General features: G+C 36.9%; 1 protein-coding gene across 1 annotated transcript in view; it reads left to right on the forward strand.

Annotated features, from left to right (window-relative positions):
- LOC124171029 (heterogeneous nuclear ribonucleoprotein Q-like) overlaps positions 1-19203 on the forward strand; it is a 147962-nt gene that overhangs the window by 101601 nt on the left and 27158 nt on the right. The window contains exon 12 of the mRNA XM_046550168.1: positions 11050-11245. Within this exon, the coding sequence (XP_046406124.1) occupies positions 11050-11245 (196 nt within the window). The remainder of the gene's footprint in view (positions 1-11049; positions 11246-19203) is intronic.

Below are 19203 nucleotides of genomic sequence, written 5' to 3' on the forward strand. Positions count from 1 at the left end.
CTTCTCCCTTACCTGCTTCTGCTACTGAGCGGTCATCTTGTTCTTTTAAAGTTCTCCGCATTTAAAGTTCTCCGCATTTAAAGTCTGCGTTGCTCTTTATTTACCAATTTTCCTGTACATAGCTCTTAAATGGCTACATAGTTAAATAGAGATATTTAGAATTGTTAATCACATCATTTGTCATCTCATGGTTTTTTTTATATGCTGTTTAGCATCCTTATTTTGGAATCTCCGAATTCAGCATCATTTGAAATCCTGCAATATGACAAAGTTATCATTGGCAGTATACATGGAATCAAGAAATTGAATGGCTGATCGAGGTAGATTCTGGTTGTCTCAGTGAAGTGTCCCTTATTGGTTGATTTCTTAATTTTTGCTGGAAAAAATTGTAAAATTTAAGTTAATTCATTTTTAGTAACTAGAATGAACTTCCTGATTTACAATAAAATCTCTGTATAACGAACCCCCATTCAGCAAAATTTTAAGGAAACCTCCCTATTTCAAAATCATTGGCCTGGTCCTGTGCCCCACCAATGGACATTGCACACAAAAAAACCTTTAGTAAATAACCTCACCAATTACAAAAACTCTCTACAAAGAAGTCTGCACTTGTCCAAAACATGGAAAGTGAACCACCAGAATGAAGTATTGAGAAAAAAAATTGTTTTGCATTCATAGGTTATTTTTTCCATTGATATTTAGGTAATAAGCAAGAAGTAGAATTACAGCTGAGGGTACTGCGTCTTGATCTTTTCTCTCCTAGCTTCAAAGGGTTCACATCCAAGACCTACAGAGTGGAGGGTGTGGAGGGAATTTGACGCTCTGGCTCTGTGAAGGCTGTAGTCTGGTTCCAACCATCAGCACTGTGCTGCTCCGCGTGGCTCCCTCTATTACTTTGCTCTGCACGGCTCCATCTATTGCTCTGTCCTTCACTACTCCGTCTATTGCTCCGCTCTGCATTACTGGTTGAACGGCGACAAGGTGTAGATTCAAATATTATCTGGGGTATTCATGGATGGTACTGCATTTTGGCACACAAGAACTGGTGTGCCAATGATGCAGTTAAGCTTCTATGAAGGCATCACCATCTGCAATTGCCATTGTGACTTCACGACATTGCAAACTGCAACGTTTTTACTCGTGGTATCTAACTTGCCCCACCTAACTTCCATCGTCGTTTATCAATTCATAGTATATAACAGTCACGAGCGTAGATATTTACTGGTATTTCAATGAGATTCCAGCAAAGCATTGTATATTATTAGTTTAAAGGGCAGTATACAAATCTTTCTAGCAAAATTGCTGCATGCAACTGCCAATTGATATTGACTTTAACTATTGAGCTTCAAGAATTATATTGAAGGTATTATTGAGTTAAGTTACGTAGTTATATAGTATAGTTAAGAATAATATTGAAGAATAATACAGAATTAATTTAAAAATTCATAATCCACAGGCATCAATTCTGGCATTCCTCTAATTTCAGACTGTAAGTAAAGTAAGCAATGAGGCATAAAGCGGAATGGACGAGAAAAATAATATTTTCAGTTAGAAATACGCAGATAGAAAATCATGCGGTGATAGCCCATGAATTTGATGATAAAGTATAAAAATTGTTTGTCATTGCTATAGGAGAGGTTTTCAAGGTCAGTACAGTAAGATAGAAAAATTTACTCGACTTGCATTGTAAGGTACAGGGAGCAATTTAATGCCCCTGCAAAGATGAAACCCACACATCACCCCCATACTACTAAACCCCCTACAGCAGAGTCATGATTTTTCCGGTCCCAAAAAATTCGTTGTATGAAGGTTTTTCTTTACCAGCTTTGGTAGCATAACTGTATTGAGTTTTTAATTGCTAAAATGAAATCGTAAAATTTGTGATACAAAGACACTTACTAAATAAGGAATTGATAGTATCTCACATGACCAACTTTCTATTGGAGGGTGTATGACTAAGGTGGTAGTAGTATCAGCCACTTATACAACAATTATGGTATTTGTCTTGTGTGAACATTAGTGCCATCAACGTCTACTGTTATCTTTCACTATATATGTTACAAAACATGCTAACTTCTGTGAAAAATTTATTTTATACTGTAGTGTTGTATTATGAGATGGGATTCTGTTGGTAGTTCAAGCCTTTTCTGTACACAAAAATGGTTTTCAGATAGTCAGCAATGTGAAGCTCTTCTTAAGCCATGTGTCCCTTTGCAAATAGAGCTTCTTTACATAAAAGATACCTCATGTTTTTGTATGCTAGAAGACTTAATGTTTTTTACAGAACTACAAAGACCTTGGACATGTAATGTAAAGTAGAAAATCATTATAAAATCAAGAAACATGCTGGATACACTTTAAAGTACATAGTAATTTGTCATCAGCTATTTAAGCTTTTCAAAGTTAATTTATTGAATATTTTGCTGCAGCAGGTGCCAATATGGAGTGTTACTCGATAAAAACCTTTCTAATGCATTCAAGAGAAGACTTGTGCTCACATTTTTATCCAGTTCCTTCTCACTTTTATGAAGCTGAAAATTATCTGCAATAAAGTGTATTCAGCTCGTGATCACCATGGTGAACTCACTAAAACTTATGAAATATTTTCATTAATGGTTCTGGGGAAAATTTCTCTTGTACTAGACGTTGAACCACTTTCTGTTCTATCTTCGGACCTCTTCTTGCTCGTGGTAAATAACCTGCCCCACCTAACTTCCATCGTTGTTTATTATTCTGCGTAGGCCACTTCATAAACCTAATTCCTTCATTCCCATGGAAATTTACTGAAATGGTGTTAGGTGAATTACATCACAGAATTAAATTTTAGTGGATGTAAGATTCACTAACTGCTACTAGAAAAATACTGTATTGTGAGATAAAAACCTTAAATTGTATGATTTCAATTCTTTTTCTGTGATGTGCAATTTTTTTTAGATTTTATGTGCATATTAAAAATGAAATGAGCATACAAGAGTGTGATTTATCACTCTGAAATAAAATTTTTAATTTTCTTACTTTTTGGACCAGTACTGTGTATGCGACCAAAGTATTATGCTTGAACACTTTGGTAATTTATGCCTGTCCTGTAAATATATTAATGTTATTAATGTTTTTATTCGGCCCATTCAGTAAAAAAATACCTAATTGGATAAATAAAAGTTTCTGCCACCAAACACACAAAATAAATCACCGTCTGCTGGTGCTAAATTTGCTGCTACTTATGATCTTTGGCAATGAATGGCTTTCAGAAAGGGAAGAAAAGTTCTAACGTGAAAGTAACAAAAAAAGAGATGAAAAAACTTTTTGGACTAACTGCCGAGTTGAATCAAATGCTTAAGTAGTTATTATGAATGGTCAGTTGTCTAATTTAATGCTTATCAATCATCTCAGCAATGATACATTAAAGGAAGCAAATGATGATGTTAACTAATTCAAGCATTTATTGGATTGAGTCACCTTCTATTTGTTGACAGATGGTAGCACTGGGAGTTAACATTATCCTTAATGTGTTTATCATATTAAGCATAGATTAGCGGCATTAGTGCATTTCATAATTGTAATTTTGTCTTTAACTCATGCTGCAGCATGAGTTCTGAGAATGTTTAGGCTTTTTCTGTGAATGAGTTAATTTCATTGGATAATGGCAGGTATTGCTAAGGAAAGTCATTTCAAATGATGGATACCAATGTCTGATAGAAATTCCTGTGTGCACCACAAATTAGTGGGAATCCTCAGTGTACTGTTAATTACGTCATTAGATGTCCCTGATGTGGTGATGTAACAGAATTGATCTTCGAAATGTGTGCCATTGAGTAATGTAAACCTATGGTAATTTACTGGTTTCTGGAGTGTTTTTGTCTTTGATTAATTACATTGCATCTTTTCAACTTAATGAAGAAGCTTGAGGCTTGGTTGGATTTTTGACTTATTGATAAGAACTCTTTCTGTGAGTATATCTGTGTATGTGCAATAACATTGTTTTGTAAAATCAATGCCAGTCCCCCTGATTGCTGTACGTCATTTTTCCCAGCTGAACAAGATGTATTCTGTATGACTGCAATCATTTTTGTACCTTACCTAATCTACTAACTTTATAAAAATGCCCCATGGGTGGAGATATTGCATGCTTGTTCTTACTGTGGTAATGAATAGTTGTCCATGTCTACGAGTGTATTGCAAATGATTGTCTTCTCTATGTTTTACATATTACATTTTTGAGTTGCTACAACCAAACTCCAATGCAAAATGTTATGTGCCCATATGTTGTTGTCTTACTAAATATTTCAATTACTTCATTATGTTTTTGATTGCTATTTTATTTGTAAATGTTTACCTTGTCTGTCTCATGTTGAAAAAGAGGGCTTTGCCAATCATCAAAATGTCATTCTTTAAAAGTCCCAGTTGTCTTAATTATTTGGCGAATCCATATTTTCATATACATATTCTGCTTGAGGTTTAGATTTTATGCCCTTTTGTCTATGCAGAAATGGTATGCTTGAGTGCAAGTAACTAACAAAATAGTGGACAAAAATGCCTCTTGGGCTATTATTTTCCTTATTCGGAATGAAATTTTCTAACTTAAGAGTAGAGTTTAATAGTTGTCATTGGTCTTAGGCCCCAGGAACTGTGATGCTATCTGAACAAAAATCCTGCCTTGTGGCCTTGTATGCCTGGCATAGTAAACCACCCTGTCCTCTAAATCCAGCAAAATCTGCGAAGGAACATGATCCCTTGGCAGCTGTTGTAGTAGATTATTTGTTGTGAACTCTTGAGATAGGCGTGCGAATCTTGGTCAAGGCTGATGATTTTTCCTCTGTATAGTATTTGCGTGTTTCATGTACCCTTTGGTGATTGTGTAAAGCTATGCCACTTGGTAGTAGGTGGTTATTTCCTTGATAGCTTTAAGCATTTTCTTAATTTGAGCGTTAGTCATGAGTAGGGACATGCAAAAGGTGGGGTTATTTTATAGCCAAAAGTGGTGTTATACTTTTACAAAAGCGATGTTATTCTGCCCTGAAATCGGTGTTATTTTAACGTCAAAATAATTGATGATGATTGAGAGCCATGCTTTCAGTGGCCCCATTGCCCTAAATTTAAGATATTATTGGCGTGGGATAGTTTAAGCAATAATATGCATGGAGTATTGACTGAATTCACCTATTTTCATATTTTATCTTTCGCATATCCTTATATCCAGCTTAAATAGCAGAGAAATTACTTTTGAATGTCTGTAATTTCAAATGAAATATTGCTATTGTGATTAAGTTGTCTTCTTTTAGATTTGTTCTCTTATCTTTAACACAGTGCTATAGCAGGAAAAGAATCTTTCCGAGTCCACACTTGCGGAGGGGATCCAAATTGCTTAAAGGCACTTAGATGCTACCGATGTCTCAGACAATTAGAGCTCCTGGATTACTTTAATTATATCCACTGAACCCCGGGAATTTTGCTTTTGTAGTAATTTCTTTAATTACCCCAACCCCAACATCAACATCTGTCTCCATTGATTCGAGGCCATGAACTTTTTGTCTTTAAAGTCAGGGTTCACATCTGTAATCGAAACTTCTTGGGGAAAACTGAGATCTTTTCAAACATCTGTTTTTCTGCTTAGGTCTTCTACCATAAGAGAACTAAGTTTGGTTGATGCCTTTTTAGCCATCTGCATAGGCATTGACTTTACAGCAGCTGCTTTAGAGGGTGTCATGTTTTGCAAATGTAATAAGTGGTATTATCGAAAAAATTACTCTTATAAATATTCTGGAGACTCATTTATAACTTCCTTAACTATTTCGAGACTTTGGAGTTCTCTCCTTAGCATGAATTGAGGACTGAGCTCCATCAGTTCCTTCTGTATGGAGCATTTATGTTGGACATTAGTTAAGAAAGGTCTTGCGGATAATCACATTCTTTCAACACTGTAATATTTAATTTCGATGCTCTTTTGATGCTTCTAAGTGGGGACTTCGCATTATCTTGGACTCCAAGGGTAGTTGGCCTACCTCCTTTTGCCGTTTATAACCCTACCAGCGGCATTCGTTCACTGTCAACTCATGTTTTGTTTATATGAATTAGCTATATGGATGATTGTTACTTGCACGTAAATTGCAGACTTTCAATTGAATTCCTCGTTTTATTCTGAGAATTTTCAAATTTTGAGCAAAGCTCTATTGTCAGTATTAACGGTTTTAATGCATTAACAATTTCCATGTTGATTTTTATACTGAAATTGAGATATTAGTTAATATTTATGGTAGAATTTTGTTTAAAAATTGTAAACGCTGCTCAAAAGACAAAAAATTCTATTTTTAGTTTATATTTTTTGAGAAAGAAGAATGTATTTATTTCAAAAAGTAACTGAATGCACAATTGTATGACTTGGTCCTTTACCACAAAGAGGTAATATAAGACGAGGGATCCAGGTACCTGCTCCCAGATTTCATGAGTACGGCCTAAGTCTCGCTAGTTAGGCCCCAAAACTAAGACTTAGCGAACCCGTGACCGTCATAAGAGGGGGAGAGTAAGGAATTTATATTTTCAGCATTTGTTCTCCTGCGTAGAAAAATCTCCATTGAAAATTCGCGGCTTTTGTCTCCTGAGTCAAGAAACATCTTGTCGCACTTTGTCGTTAGTAGCGAAAGGGTTAACTTGCTATAGAATGTGTGTGCATTAGGATAGTTTGAACCCTCCAGTAATTTACGGGAATCAACCAGCAGATTCCCATGGAATTTTGGCTACTTTTTAGACATCGTGTGAACGTGGTTTAGACATCATCCTGACAAACAAGTCGCCTTATTTCCTCGAATGTGTTTCTCTGTGGAAATCATAAATTTTTTTCTCTGCATTTCCCGCTCACCGACGCGACGAATTTCCGTGGGCCGTCTTTCACGGCACAGAGCCGTGAAATCCAGAGAGTCGTCTTGTCAGAAAGTGGTCTGAATTTCATGGTGCTTTGCTGAGAACAGCAGCCGGCGATTAATCATTGCGGCTGAAAGCTGCCTCAATGTACCTCCGAGTGTATTTCACGGCATAGACAGCGCACCACCGCTTTTAGACTTAGGGCTTTGCTCCGGCCATTGTCAAAGGCACGGCACCATGCTTCCTAATAACCATTGGTCTCAATGGATGTCTTCAAACGAGTCGAATCGTGCTCAGCAAGGCCCCATTTCAATCCGGCCTGGCGGTGTGCCATCTATGGCGTGAAATACACACTGTCCTACCTTGAGGCTACTTCCAGACGCGACAACTTTTCGCCGGCCGGCATTCTCGCCATGAAATTCAGGCTGCTTTCAAATGAGGCATCTCTATGGATTTCATGATGTTGTGCATGAACGGCGGCCCGTGGAAATTTGTTGCGTCGGAAAGCGCCAATGCAGTGAAAAAATTATAGCTTAAATATACACCTCAGAAAACAATTTCATGGGAGAAGCATGAGTAGAAGAAAAAAATGATGAAAATCGTGTCTTGAGTTAATGAAAATCGCCCATGAATTGGAGAAAATCGCCATTAACACGAAATTCACATATTCGCAGGAAAACCCCAGAATTCGCACTAAATTCTCATTATCGCATTTGCGACTTTTGCATGTCCCTAGTCATGAGGATGTATCCTAGCATATTACTGTTATTCAAAAAGTCATGTGGAAATTGTGGCTGTGGGTCTAAATCTCTTGTAGCAAATGCTGATGGGGAAAGTACTCTTCTTACCTCCAAAAGAGATTTTCACAGAATCCATTATTGTCATTTCATGAGAAAAGGAACGCTTGAACCTTGACAACCAATTTCGTGAGAACTCTGCTAAAATTGACAAGGCTTATTTGCTGTCATTGGGGAAATGTTATTTAAATTTTAATGTCTATTATTTTTAACTTCTATTTTCATCTTTGCTTCATAGTTTGCCAATTTTATCTTAGTATAGTAGCATGAAAATATTTTATAATAAAGAATTTTTTTAAAAATTAATAAAAATGAGAAGCACCATAGCTCTCCTAGTCTTTTGTTAAGGGTAAAGAAAAGAGTGGTGAAATTTCTTTGACATCTGTAGAGTTTTTATTTGATTTGCTTAGCTGTGTAGGAAGTCATGTGTAACTTAAATTTACGGCAGAAAAAGCAAATGATCATATGAAGTGAAGGAATTGTAACCGCATGGCTCTTACTGTAGTATAAATATATTCACTCATTTTACCGTAATCGTTTTGATTTATTAGCCTATGATCTTTTTTCTCAGGTTGTCATTTCTCTCAATCATATTTCAGTTTTTAATTTCTCTGCATTTATGAACATATATTAAACTAAGAAAATTCACTTTGGCTATTACCTCAACATATATCATCACGTCTGCCTTATTTTCTCTGAATTTCTTTCTTTTTTTGTTGTTAAGTTGTGGTCTATGCTATGTTGTCATGCATATTCCTTCAGCTAAATGCCCTCAAAATGAAAAGTTTAGCCCTCATGACAAGGGGTCGATATGTATTAGCTTATACATGTACCATTTTTTAAATCACTGTTACTAATTACTTTTAAGATTTCAATTGAAATAAAATTTTAAACCTAATTTTAAATTGTAATAATTGCAAATAGATTTAAAAGATCTTTCATAATTTTTTTCCTAAATTTGACTAATTTACCCTCTGTATATCTTACCAGCACCCCAGGTGTAAGGTTATCATTAAGAGGGTTTACCATGCCTCTTGAAACTTATGAAAAACTATGTTTTTGGTGTGTTCTTATTGATGAAGTGCGGTTGGTACTTAGGACACAATTATAATAATTTATGGTTTATTCTAAATTTTCTGTTTAAATAACATGCCATTAGTAATGTGGGAACAATAAATTGCATTGAAAGCTAAGCTTATCCTGACCTCTTTTCTTTTATTCATTTTATTGGAATTTTTCATTGTCAGAGTTCTTGGGATGTTGCAGAAGGGATTGTTCTATGGAAATTGTTTTTATTTAATTATTGTTCTAAAGAATTGTAAATGAAAACCTATGGTCTCTAAAATATTTATTGCACTTAGATTATGGTTATAGAGATGTGTGTTATCTTCCAATGTAGAATCTTTCTCATGTAAGGATTCAAAGAAAAAGAGACTTTTGCTAGTCTGTGCCACATTATTTCTTTACCTCATGGGAAAGAGAAAAGTCAGAACCTCTGAAGCTCATACAACTAAAATTTTATTTAATACTGATAATTTAATATTTGGTGCTATACTTTCCTGTAAGCTTTGAAAAAGTATATATTGGCTTAATATCAGTCTTGAAATCAATAATGTGAATTAGTTGGTCATTTCGTTATTGTGTTTTCATGCCTGATTGTCTGGAATTGCCTAATGTGTGGAATATCTGAAATATTTTTACTCATTACAATTTACTTAGGTAGTAATTTCTTTGAATATTTACTCGTAAGTTAAATTTGGAATTTTTGGGTGTGAATTTTTGTCATTTTTTCTACAGCAACTTGCTTAAATATTTTTATTTGATGGAAATGAATTACCGTATATGTCTGAATATAGTCCCCCCCCTTTTTTCCAAAAATGCCTTTGGTAAAAGTAAAGGGGGGGGACTATATTCAAACGCTTTTTTTTCCTGAACTGTAGCCTCAAAATTAGGGGGGGGGGACTATATTCGGAGAAATACGGTAATTTTATTGCTTATTAACCTAAAATAATTTTGAGACTGTTGATTTGGGGTCTTTAATGCATGCTGCTTTTTGATATAACTTATCTCAAAGAATTAATTGTATTTCTAAATTTAAGGTTAATTACTTTATCTCCATCTTTTAATGTGGCTGTCGTGTGAATTGCTTCTGTAGTGAATTGGGTTTTGAGTGAGAGTGCTGTGCTGCTGCTTTATTGAATAGTATTATTCCTTAATATACTTGTTAACAATTTGCTTTTAAGCATTTTTCGTTTATATCAAACTTACTGTAATCTTGAAGCAGAACTTTCATCAGCTCCAAGAGTCTTTCTGGATGCATAGAAATTTGGCTACTAATGTATTTTATTCTGTCAACTGTCATTGGTGTCATCACATTAAGAGCCTTAGTAAAAAGACTTCGGAGTCATTCCCTTTTGTGTTCATGTTCTCTCCTGGGGCATTTGGCAATCTTTGCTCTCATGCGTTCAATATATAATCATCAAATGGTATAATGCATTTTATGCCTGCTAAGTATTACTTGAGTTGGATGTAATTGTCAATTACCTTCAAATACTCATGTGAGAACACAAAAGGACTTGTACATGTGTAAAGGACTGGTCTCTTCTTTGGTATTATGACCAACTGCAACTGAAAACTGACGTGGTTCATTGTCTTTTAAGTCAATGCATGCTAACTATGTGATGTAGTACAGTTATCACATCCATTGTGGCAGGTGATGGGTGTTGTTTTTCACCAATCATCATATGTATTTTATGCTCATAGATTTTAGTAATAGGATTAAAATATTTTGCATACATTTGATAGCCTTCAATTTTTTCAGTGAGGTCTGTTTAATTGGTTCAATTTTTGGCTTTCCCTTCACTGTAGGTGTTAGAGTGGTGATAAAGGCTTACGTAGGATCTATTTAGTGGTAGCAGGTGAATTTTCCTCTTTCATTCATTTCTTTGAGAGGTAATATCTGTGCAGAAGCTTACTTTAATGTTAGGTGTGAACCTTTTTGGTGCTCATAGAAAATTGTTTTCTGAGTAGGAGGCAATATTGGTGTAATATGTACTCGAGCAAGTATTCATTTATATGTGCTGGATTTTATTTATCGACCATGCGTTTTCTAATGCTGGCCAAAAGAATGAGAATTTCATGGTATTCCTATGTATGTACAATGAGAAACCACTGGAACTAGTTCAGTGTCCTCTATTGAATGTCATTTCATGTCTGTCCACTATACAATTACTAGGGTTAATCTTATCAAGTTATGCATGTAGTTGACTTTCCTAATTCTTCTGGAGTTCCGAGTATCAATCAATAAATTGAGGAGGTGTATAAAGTTAGGCTTCATGTATCAGGGCCGTGTGGATAGTGTTTTGTACTGATTGAGTCATTGTTTTTGGTGTTGCAGGCGGGGCGTGGGCGTGGCGTGGTGGCCCGTGGCCGGGCCGGTGGGCCCCCGGCCCGTGGACGAGGGGCGTCAGGGGCGGGAGGGGGTCGCGTGGGGGGGTCGTCTGCCGGGGCAGCGCGTGGGGCGGGTCCCCGGACTACAGGGCGTGGGGGGGGGCCTCGCGCGCCCGCGAAGACAAATATTGCAGGTGAGGATGGTCTGTATTGGTTTTTTTTACTCTCTAATTTTATTACTTTAATCATTTAAATAATAGTTGAAAGGGTGTTTGGTAGCCTAGTGGGTTGAGTGGTTGGCCACTGACTCAAGGACCCCAGGTTCAATTCCTGGATGTAGAATGCTCCAACAAAATAGAGGTGGGTGAGTTCTGCCCTCACCTAACTCACCTCATCTTTGAGTTGAAGCATAGTGTTAATTTCATGAATGATTAGAATATCTGTCTTGTATGGGAATTTAAAACTTTTTGTAAGCTTTGTTTCATTGTGGGACAAAGAGTTAAAATGTGATAAAATGGCAGCGACTCATTTCTTTTAGTTCCAGTTTCCTAAAGTTTTATTTCATCAGGATCCATGAATAAGTGATCATTTATTGAAAAGTTCATGAATTTATTTTTAATTAATTACGCTAATTTGATATGTGATAATTTTTGCTCTTAAACAATACTAGGGATGGTTGGATCAGCTACTTCGGTTCTAAATTCTCTGAAGGTATTGGATCTGGATCTGAAATTTTAAATTAATATGTCAGTGAATGCAGCATCCCATAAGAGGGAGTGGAAAAAGTTCTGATCCTCTCTTCATGTGTCCCATTGCACAGAGATGCCTGTCCTACTCATAAACCATTTTATTTAAAAGTTCTTGTAGTGGTCATGCTACAGAATTTCAGCCGTGGAAAATTTTAAGGCCAAATACGTGCGGCACATGGTGTGACTTCCCAAGCAACCATTGCGAGAATCTCAGCACCATAGGATAATAACCACGTCAAAAGTAACTACGTCACAGGTTTAGAAAAACCGCCCTCTGCCCTCCATCAGTCAGTGCCTCTGATATTTTTTTCTTTCTGATACCTCGCAGACCATAAATCATTACCTTTGAAGGAAAATATCAAGTTACGCGGGAACAATGGAATTGTGTTTTATCCCTATGCCATCTCACCCCCTGACCTTTTCCGTCCTTCCTGCTTCAATTCTCTGTTTCTGAAGGAAAAATGCTAGTATAGTGACTTACTGAGCCTGAAGATGTTTCGACAGCTTTTGGCAATTGGGTGACACGAGCAAGATTCGAAAAAGAATGAAACCAAACGCATCGTATTTATGACATTGTTCAGGTTTTTTAAGCTCTAATTGATTGACACGAAGTTCTTTAGATACAACAAATTATCCAAGCATTACAATTTTCAAAGAAACAAGCGTGGCATCAGCAATTCTAAAACAAAAAGATACGGACTGGAAACGCCAACTGCATATGCAGTGGAACATGGTTAGTACCTTCCTCCTTGGCACGTTTTCCTCCTTAGCATGGCGATTTTTCTTGGTCCCGGTACTATCGGAGCAAAATACAGGTAAAACTATTTAGTCTTTACGCTTAAAATACTGGCGCTTTCCTGGGTAGTACGCTCAATTATTTGCCATGAAGCAACCCACAAGTCATTTCCTAGTACAGTAAAACCTCTATGTAGTGAACCTCTTTACATCGTAAACCTCCATACATCGTACCAACCCTCTGGTCCCGTCAGATTTAAATGTAAATTTATAGGCAAACCTCTCTATAGTGAACCTCTTTATATTGTAAAACCTCTATATATCATAGCAACGAGACACCCCCGAGACGGCCTAACTACCACATTAGCGGCATTTCGTACCGAGACAACTAGAGACCATTAATGCAGCCGCGATAACGAACATGGAATGACATTTTCAGCGATAAATGTTTCACGCTTATTCCTTCCTTTTACACCTTTAATATACTGTAATTTTCACGTTAACCATTAGCTAGGGCCATTTTGTTCCATATGAGAGCATACCTAACAGTAAATAAGAAAAAGGCAACGAACTATCGTAATCATTTTAAGTGACAGTAAATGAAGACAGAACGCATCGTTTTCTCTCGAATCATGGTAAACATTGCGCGATAGCACTCGCTTTCTGTTACTTATGGCTTTATTTTCCTGTAAGTGCTTACATAGAAATATTTCAACTAACTTCACTCCCATTCATGGAGACAGAAATACTCAACCGCATTGCTACTTCCGTTTCTAAAATGAAAATATTTCATGAATTTACTGCGACTCGAAATAAATCAAATAAAGTTTTGCAGTTATTTTATTCCCATATTTCCGTGTAGCACTTTCTTACTACCGCCTTGATAATTTTTTACGATGCTTTCGTGAACGATCGTAGTTTACAATTTATTGCGCTTAGCGACAGTCATATGTCTTGCGTGCGTATTTATGCCGCAAAATCTGACTCTTCCATCAGGAGTCCGGGACGTCAATTTCTAACAATACTGAACGAACATCACTCCATGCGCGACAATGTTAGGTGAAGGAGACAGCTAATTAGCTGAGACAAATCACGTGAGAATGACTACGTTTTTATGTAATATCCTCTGGGAAATCTATGAAAACATTGTGATTTTAATTCACATGGTAGTTTTTTTGCAGTTTAGTGCTAATTTTCTTGATTTCTAATGTGAAAAGAGTTTAGGAAGGCGATCTTACAGAAACTTTGGACAGTAATAGTAATTATGACGACTTTTCCACGGATTGCAATTATCCCAATTGCAATTACTGAGTTCCTGGTTAGCACGTTTTCCTGGATAGCACATTCATTTTTTGTGGTCCCTTCAATGAAATAAAGCTCTACTGTATCACAAACCTCATCTGGCTTCTCTTTGAAGGCAACGACTTCACTATAGCAAGATATGACTTGTTTGTCCTTGACTCCCTCATACGTTGCCTCGTTGCTTGAAGGACAGAGGGATTGCGCTCCACCCCCTCCACCTCTCCTTTACGCGCTTCTACAGCCTGCCCCTTCCTCTTGCTGAGCGGTTGTCTCGTTCGGTTCCCGCAACTCTTTGCACGTGTTGTTAATATTGTTCTAATCAATTTAAATTGTGTTGCATATGGTGCTGTTGCAATTTAATTTAATGATATATTCATAAAAATGTCATTTATTGTGTAGAAACATTTCTATTGAGATAAGAAGAACTAATGTATGACATGTGCGTTCCCTGTGGTGTGCGGTGTTAGTGATTGTCGTGAAGAGCAATGTGTACTCTTTACTTTTATCGCTTTAGGAAGGATGAGGTTGTGATGGTGTTAATGAGTTCATGTAATTTAAAGCAATAATGTACTCAAAAGTGGTGGATACCAAAGAGTTGGTTATTTTTCAGTAGAATCTCTGGGGATGAGTATCTTTGCTTAAAAATGAAGTGAAATCCAGTCCAGCAATACGATCTCGAATACTTTGAATTTCGCGCCATACAATCGCACGCATGTCGTTGGTAGTTGACTGGGAAACAACGTAGAGGACTCTAGTCGTTTAGTGCATGCAGCGCCGTTTTAGGCAAGTTGACGAACTGCATCAAATTCGCGGAAAAGATTGGTGAATAGATATTGTTCGACATGGAGAACCGAAAATGGTAGGGGGGGAAAATCCGAAATCGAATGTTTAGTATGCTTTGCGCAGTTCTAGTATTCCAGTTATTCCAAATTTGAGGAATTTTTAAATATTCAAGCTATGATTTAATATTTGAGTTTGAGAAATCTGCTATTCGACCCATCTATAGTTTAAACATACAAATGCGCAACATAGCTTTGATGCTCTACATTTTCACAGCAATTGATCACTTTAAATTTCTCTTCTAGGTTTATGCATTTTTAATAGTTTCTTGACTTTTCTACCCATGTTCATATTTTTTGTCATTTTTCTATTGGTTTGTACTCTGTATGGCCCTATTGAAATCACGTATTGCTGGGCAACTGCTGCTCTGTATTCCTGAGACGTAGAGGTCCCACAATAGGGTGGTTTCCTATTATTTTTTTATTGCCTTAATCGAAAGATTATTACTCCTGGAGTACGTATTTCACGCTTTTAGATTTTTAAATGACAATATCTATTTTTCGCGATTAAATGAAAAGTGAAAATTTTCAAGCGCGCGAAAACGCGACGCTCAAGTATGAATGCCGGGAAATATCTCCGTACGTCGTATTTCTGGTTCCCCCTCCCGCCCGGTGAGCTGACCTTGAGGCGAGGCTTAGCGCTGATACGTCGCAGGCTGCCAGCGGGTAGCTGAGTACCTTGCTGAAAGGTAGCGCTTGGCTTAAAAAAGGTTCATTAATACCTTATCAAACGAAGAAAACTTTCCGACCTTAGCCAGTTTTAGTAGGTGATTATTAAGACATGTTTCCCTGAGCTCTGTGCCTCATGCATGCATTGGTAACCTCAGACGATGTATAACTCCTATCCTCTCGTGTAGAAACTAGGTCCCTGTGACGTCACGTGGAGTGGAATCGCATGGGCGCCAATCTGGCCTTTTTCAAATGAGGATAAAATTTGACCCTTGTCATTCGTCTAAACCGGTATTTCAAAAACCAAATAATTTGTGTATTATGAATACACTAATGGTGGGTAACGAATCGCAATCAATGCCTTTCGTTTTCTTTGATGGAGGAAACTACCCTATTGCTGGGAGGGAATGAAATTGTGTTTGAGACTCTCTAGCAGACCCTTCTACCTGTTGATGCTATTCATATGGAACTCGGGCACTGCTCCATTTCTCCTCCGGGAATACAGATGACCTTGAAGGCTTGAGCGTAGACCCTCTACGTTGAAGTCAATTCGCCCAATAACCTATGATGGCAAAAATTACATCTCAAAACCGTATTGCTTTAAAAAATCTCATTTCCACTATCTCCATGCTTAATATGATATAAATTCACTTATGTCATTCTGTTACGTTGGTGAGATAAATAACTTCATTAGGTTGGCTATCTGTACCTCATGACGAGTAATACTTTTGGCCATTGCACAGCAATGGATTTCGATTAATATATAAGCAAAGAAGAAGATTTGAGGCAAGCAATACTATTAATATGCATAAAATTATAGCAATATTGTGTTTACTTAGTGCAAGTTTACATTTTATCAAGAGAGCATTAAAGGTATTTGATTAGGCTACACAGCGTTGGGATGTTTCCCTGAGGAACAAATTTGCGCTATATCGACATTGTGCTAGGGGAGGCATGGGTATACTATGGGTGGAGGCAGATATCTAAGTCTCCATTGCATTTTTCCAACTATTTCCTTGCTTAAAATGCTCAAATAACCTAAGAAATATGCTGTGTTTGGTCTCATTATTTTTTGAATTAGGTGCACATTACTAATATTTCAATCTAATAAAAGTATAATACCAACTGCCGAAATTCAATGTTTGACACCTTTTGGGCTAATAGGTAGGTGACTCATGCACCAGTTGACCTCCATAAACAGGGAACTCGGAAGCAGGTAAGCAGAAAAAGGTCAGCAGGCGAGAAAGGGGTGGCATGGAAAAAGATTTCTTTTGTTCTCATGTAACTTGATATTTTCTTTCGAAGCTAAGGTCATCCCAATATGATCCATGTGCGAGCTGGAATCTTTTGTTTGATTTTGGAGAAAAGGAAAGCTTAGAGGGGGGAGCCTAGTGCTGACTGGAGTGGGATAGTGGATCTTGGGAAATGCGCTAATGTTACTATCCCACGGCATTGAGCTTCTCCCCATGGTAGTTTCAACTCATGGGGAGGATTCAAACCATTCAAACTGTGTGCCTGTCGTTATTAGCCATAAATGACACATTGTATATATTTCGTCTCATTTTTGTCAAAGGATGGATGTGGCAAATTATATCTCGGGACGGCTATTATTCAACGCTAGTATTCAAGCTATCATTTACTGTTCGAATTCGATGTTAGAGTTTGAGAAATCTGCTATTCGACCCATCTCTAGTTTTTAATGATTCTTCGTCTTAATGATGTTATTTTTAATTACGGTTTTAAATGATGTTATTGATGCAAATGATTTGATTAAATTTGAAATAAAAACTTGATTTTTAAAATGTATTTGGTATATATCTATTTACTTATATATTCATCAAGTTAATCAGATGAATGGCATTGAATATGCTTTGTGCAATTCTAGTATTACAGGTATTCGAAATTTGAGATAATTGAGTATTCGAGCTTTGATTTACTATTCGAATTCGATATTAGAGTTTGAGAAATCTGCTATTCGACCCATCTCTACCTAAAACTCTGCAACAACTGTAGTTATTAAGCTAATTAACCCTTTTGAGACGGTGGAGTTCTCGCCTCAGCATGACTGCTGTACTGAGCCCCAAGAGACTCTTCCGTGCCCTCCGTATTGAGCATTTTTGCAGGACATCCGTTAAGAAGGGTCTCGCTGATAATCGTGCACTCTCAGCAACAACCTTTTTCAACCCTTCCTTGCGGGGACTCCGCATTATCTTGGACTCCAAGGGTAGTTGGGCTCACTCCTTTCGGGATTTATAATGCTACCAGTGGCATTGGCTTGTGGTCAATCATGCTTAGTTTATATGAATTAGCTACATGGGTAATTGTTGCTTGCACGTAAATTGCAGACTTCAAATTGAATTCATTTTATTCTTAGAATTGTCAAATTTTGACATAAGCTCTACCGTCAATATTAATGCATTTAATGCAGAAACAAAGCCCGTGTTGATGTTTATCCAGAAATCGAGATGGTTAATATAAATCGTAGATTTTTTTTTAATAATTGTAAATGCTGCTCAAAAGGCTAATAATTCAATTCTTAGTTTATATATTTTGAGAAAGGAAGAAATACTTATTTTGAAAACTGACTGAATGAACAATTGAATGACCATGGTCCCTTACCACAAAGAGGGGTAATATATGACAAGGGTTCCGGGTACCTCCTCTCGAATTTCGAGGGTACGGGCTATGTCCCGCTTTGTTGGGTCCGGAAACTAAGACTTTGTGAACCGTCATAAAAGGGGGAGAGCAAGGAAGTTATATTTTTGGCATTCGATCGCTTGTGTTGAAAAATATGTGATGAAATTTTGTGGCTTTCGTCTCCTGGGTCAAGAAACGTCCAGACGCATATTTTCATCATTCGCAGGGGAAGAGTTAAATACCTGCTTTCCCTGACTTAAAATGCTACAGTAGGCTCCTGATTTTACAAAGCAGGACAATACAAAGCGAAACTGGTGGTTCTGAGGAAAAGCCTGTGATAAATGATAAAAGATATGGTGCATTTGAAAATACGAAGTTTTGAAAATATAAAATCTTTTGAAATTGTGAACCTTGGCCTTGGTCCCCAGAAAAAAGTAATATTAGTGTTTATGGACAAGGCCATAAAACTATTAGAAATCTGTTAATTATGATGCATTTAAAATGCCAGGTTGCTTTATTTAACCAGTGACTGGAGAGCTGCGTCAAACCAATCCTAGGATTGTTGACCAGTGATGATGATGATAATGTAAAAAATATAACTATAATTTGCTTTTAACCATACCTTGTAGTGGATAGAATGATTCAAAGATGGAAATTACGTGTAGCCAGGACCAATTGGTGACATGGTATCACGCTCATAAAATTCTCATACCTTTAGAAGTCCCCTCACTATGTCCATGCATTTTTTTATATGATAGTAAGGGGTACAATTGTTTTTGGTGGAAATATTTCTTTGCTTTCAACCTCATTGTCACTACTGCTGTAGCTGGTATCGATCTCCTGATCCTCATGCGCCACTTCTGGTATTTCATCGTCTTAAGTAAAAATGTCCATTTGTATTGCAATATGATCACTTGAGGTTAGATGCAGTGGTCCTCCAGCGAATTCTATGGACTCTACTTTTCATAGGGTTTTTCTAGAATGAGATTTCAAATTTTGTTTCAACAATGCTCTCACCAAATCTCACAGATTCTACCTCTTCAATAATTTTAATGTATTCATCAAGATTTATGCCACTTTTTGATTAAGTTGATTGAGTTCAGGGATTTCCCATCAACTCACTCCAAAAACATCGCTGAGCATATCCCTCAATGTTATGCTACTCAGACACTTGATAGGCACCAAATGATGCCCACTCCACATCACCTCATCAAGTAAAATTTTCTATAA

Source organism: Ischnura elegans, chromosome X (genome assembly GCF_921293095.1).
Source record: "Ischnura elegans chromosome X, ioIscEleg1.1, whole genome shotgun sequence".
Lineage (NCBI taxonomy): Eukaryota > Metazoa > Arthropoda > Insecta > Odonata > Coenagrionidae > Ischnura > Ischnura elegans.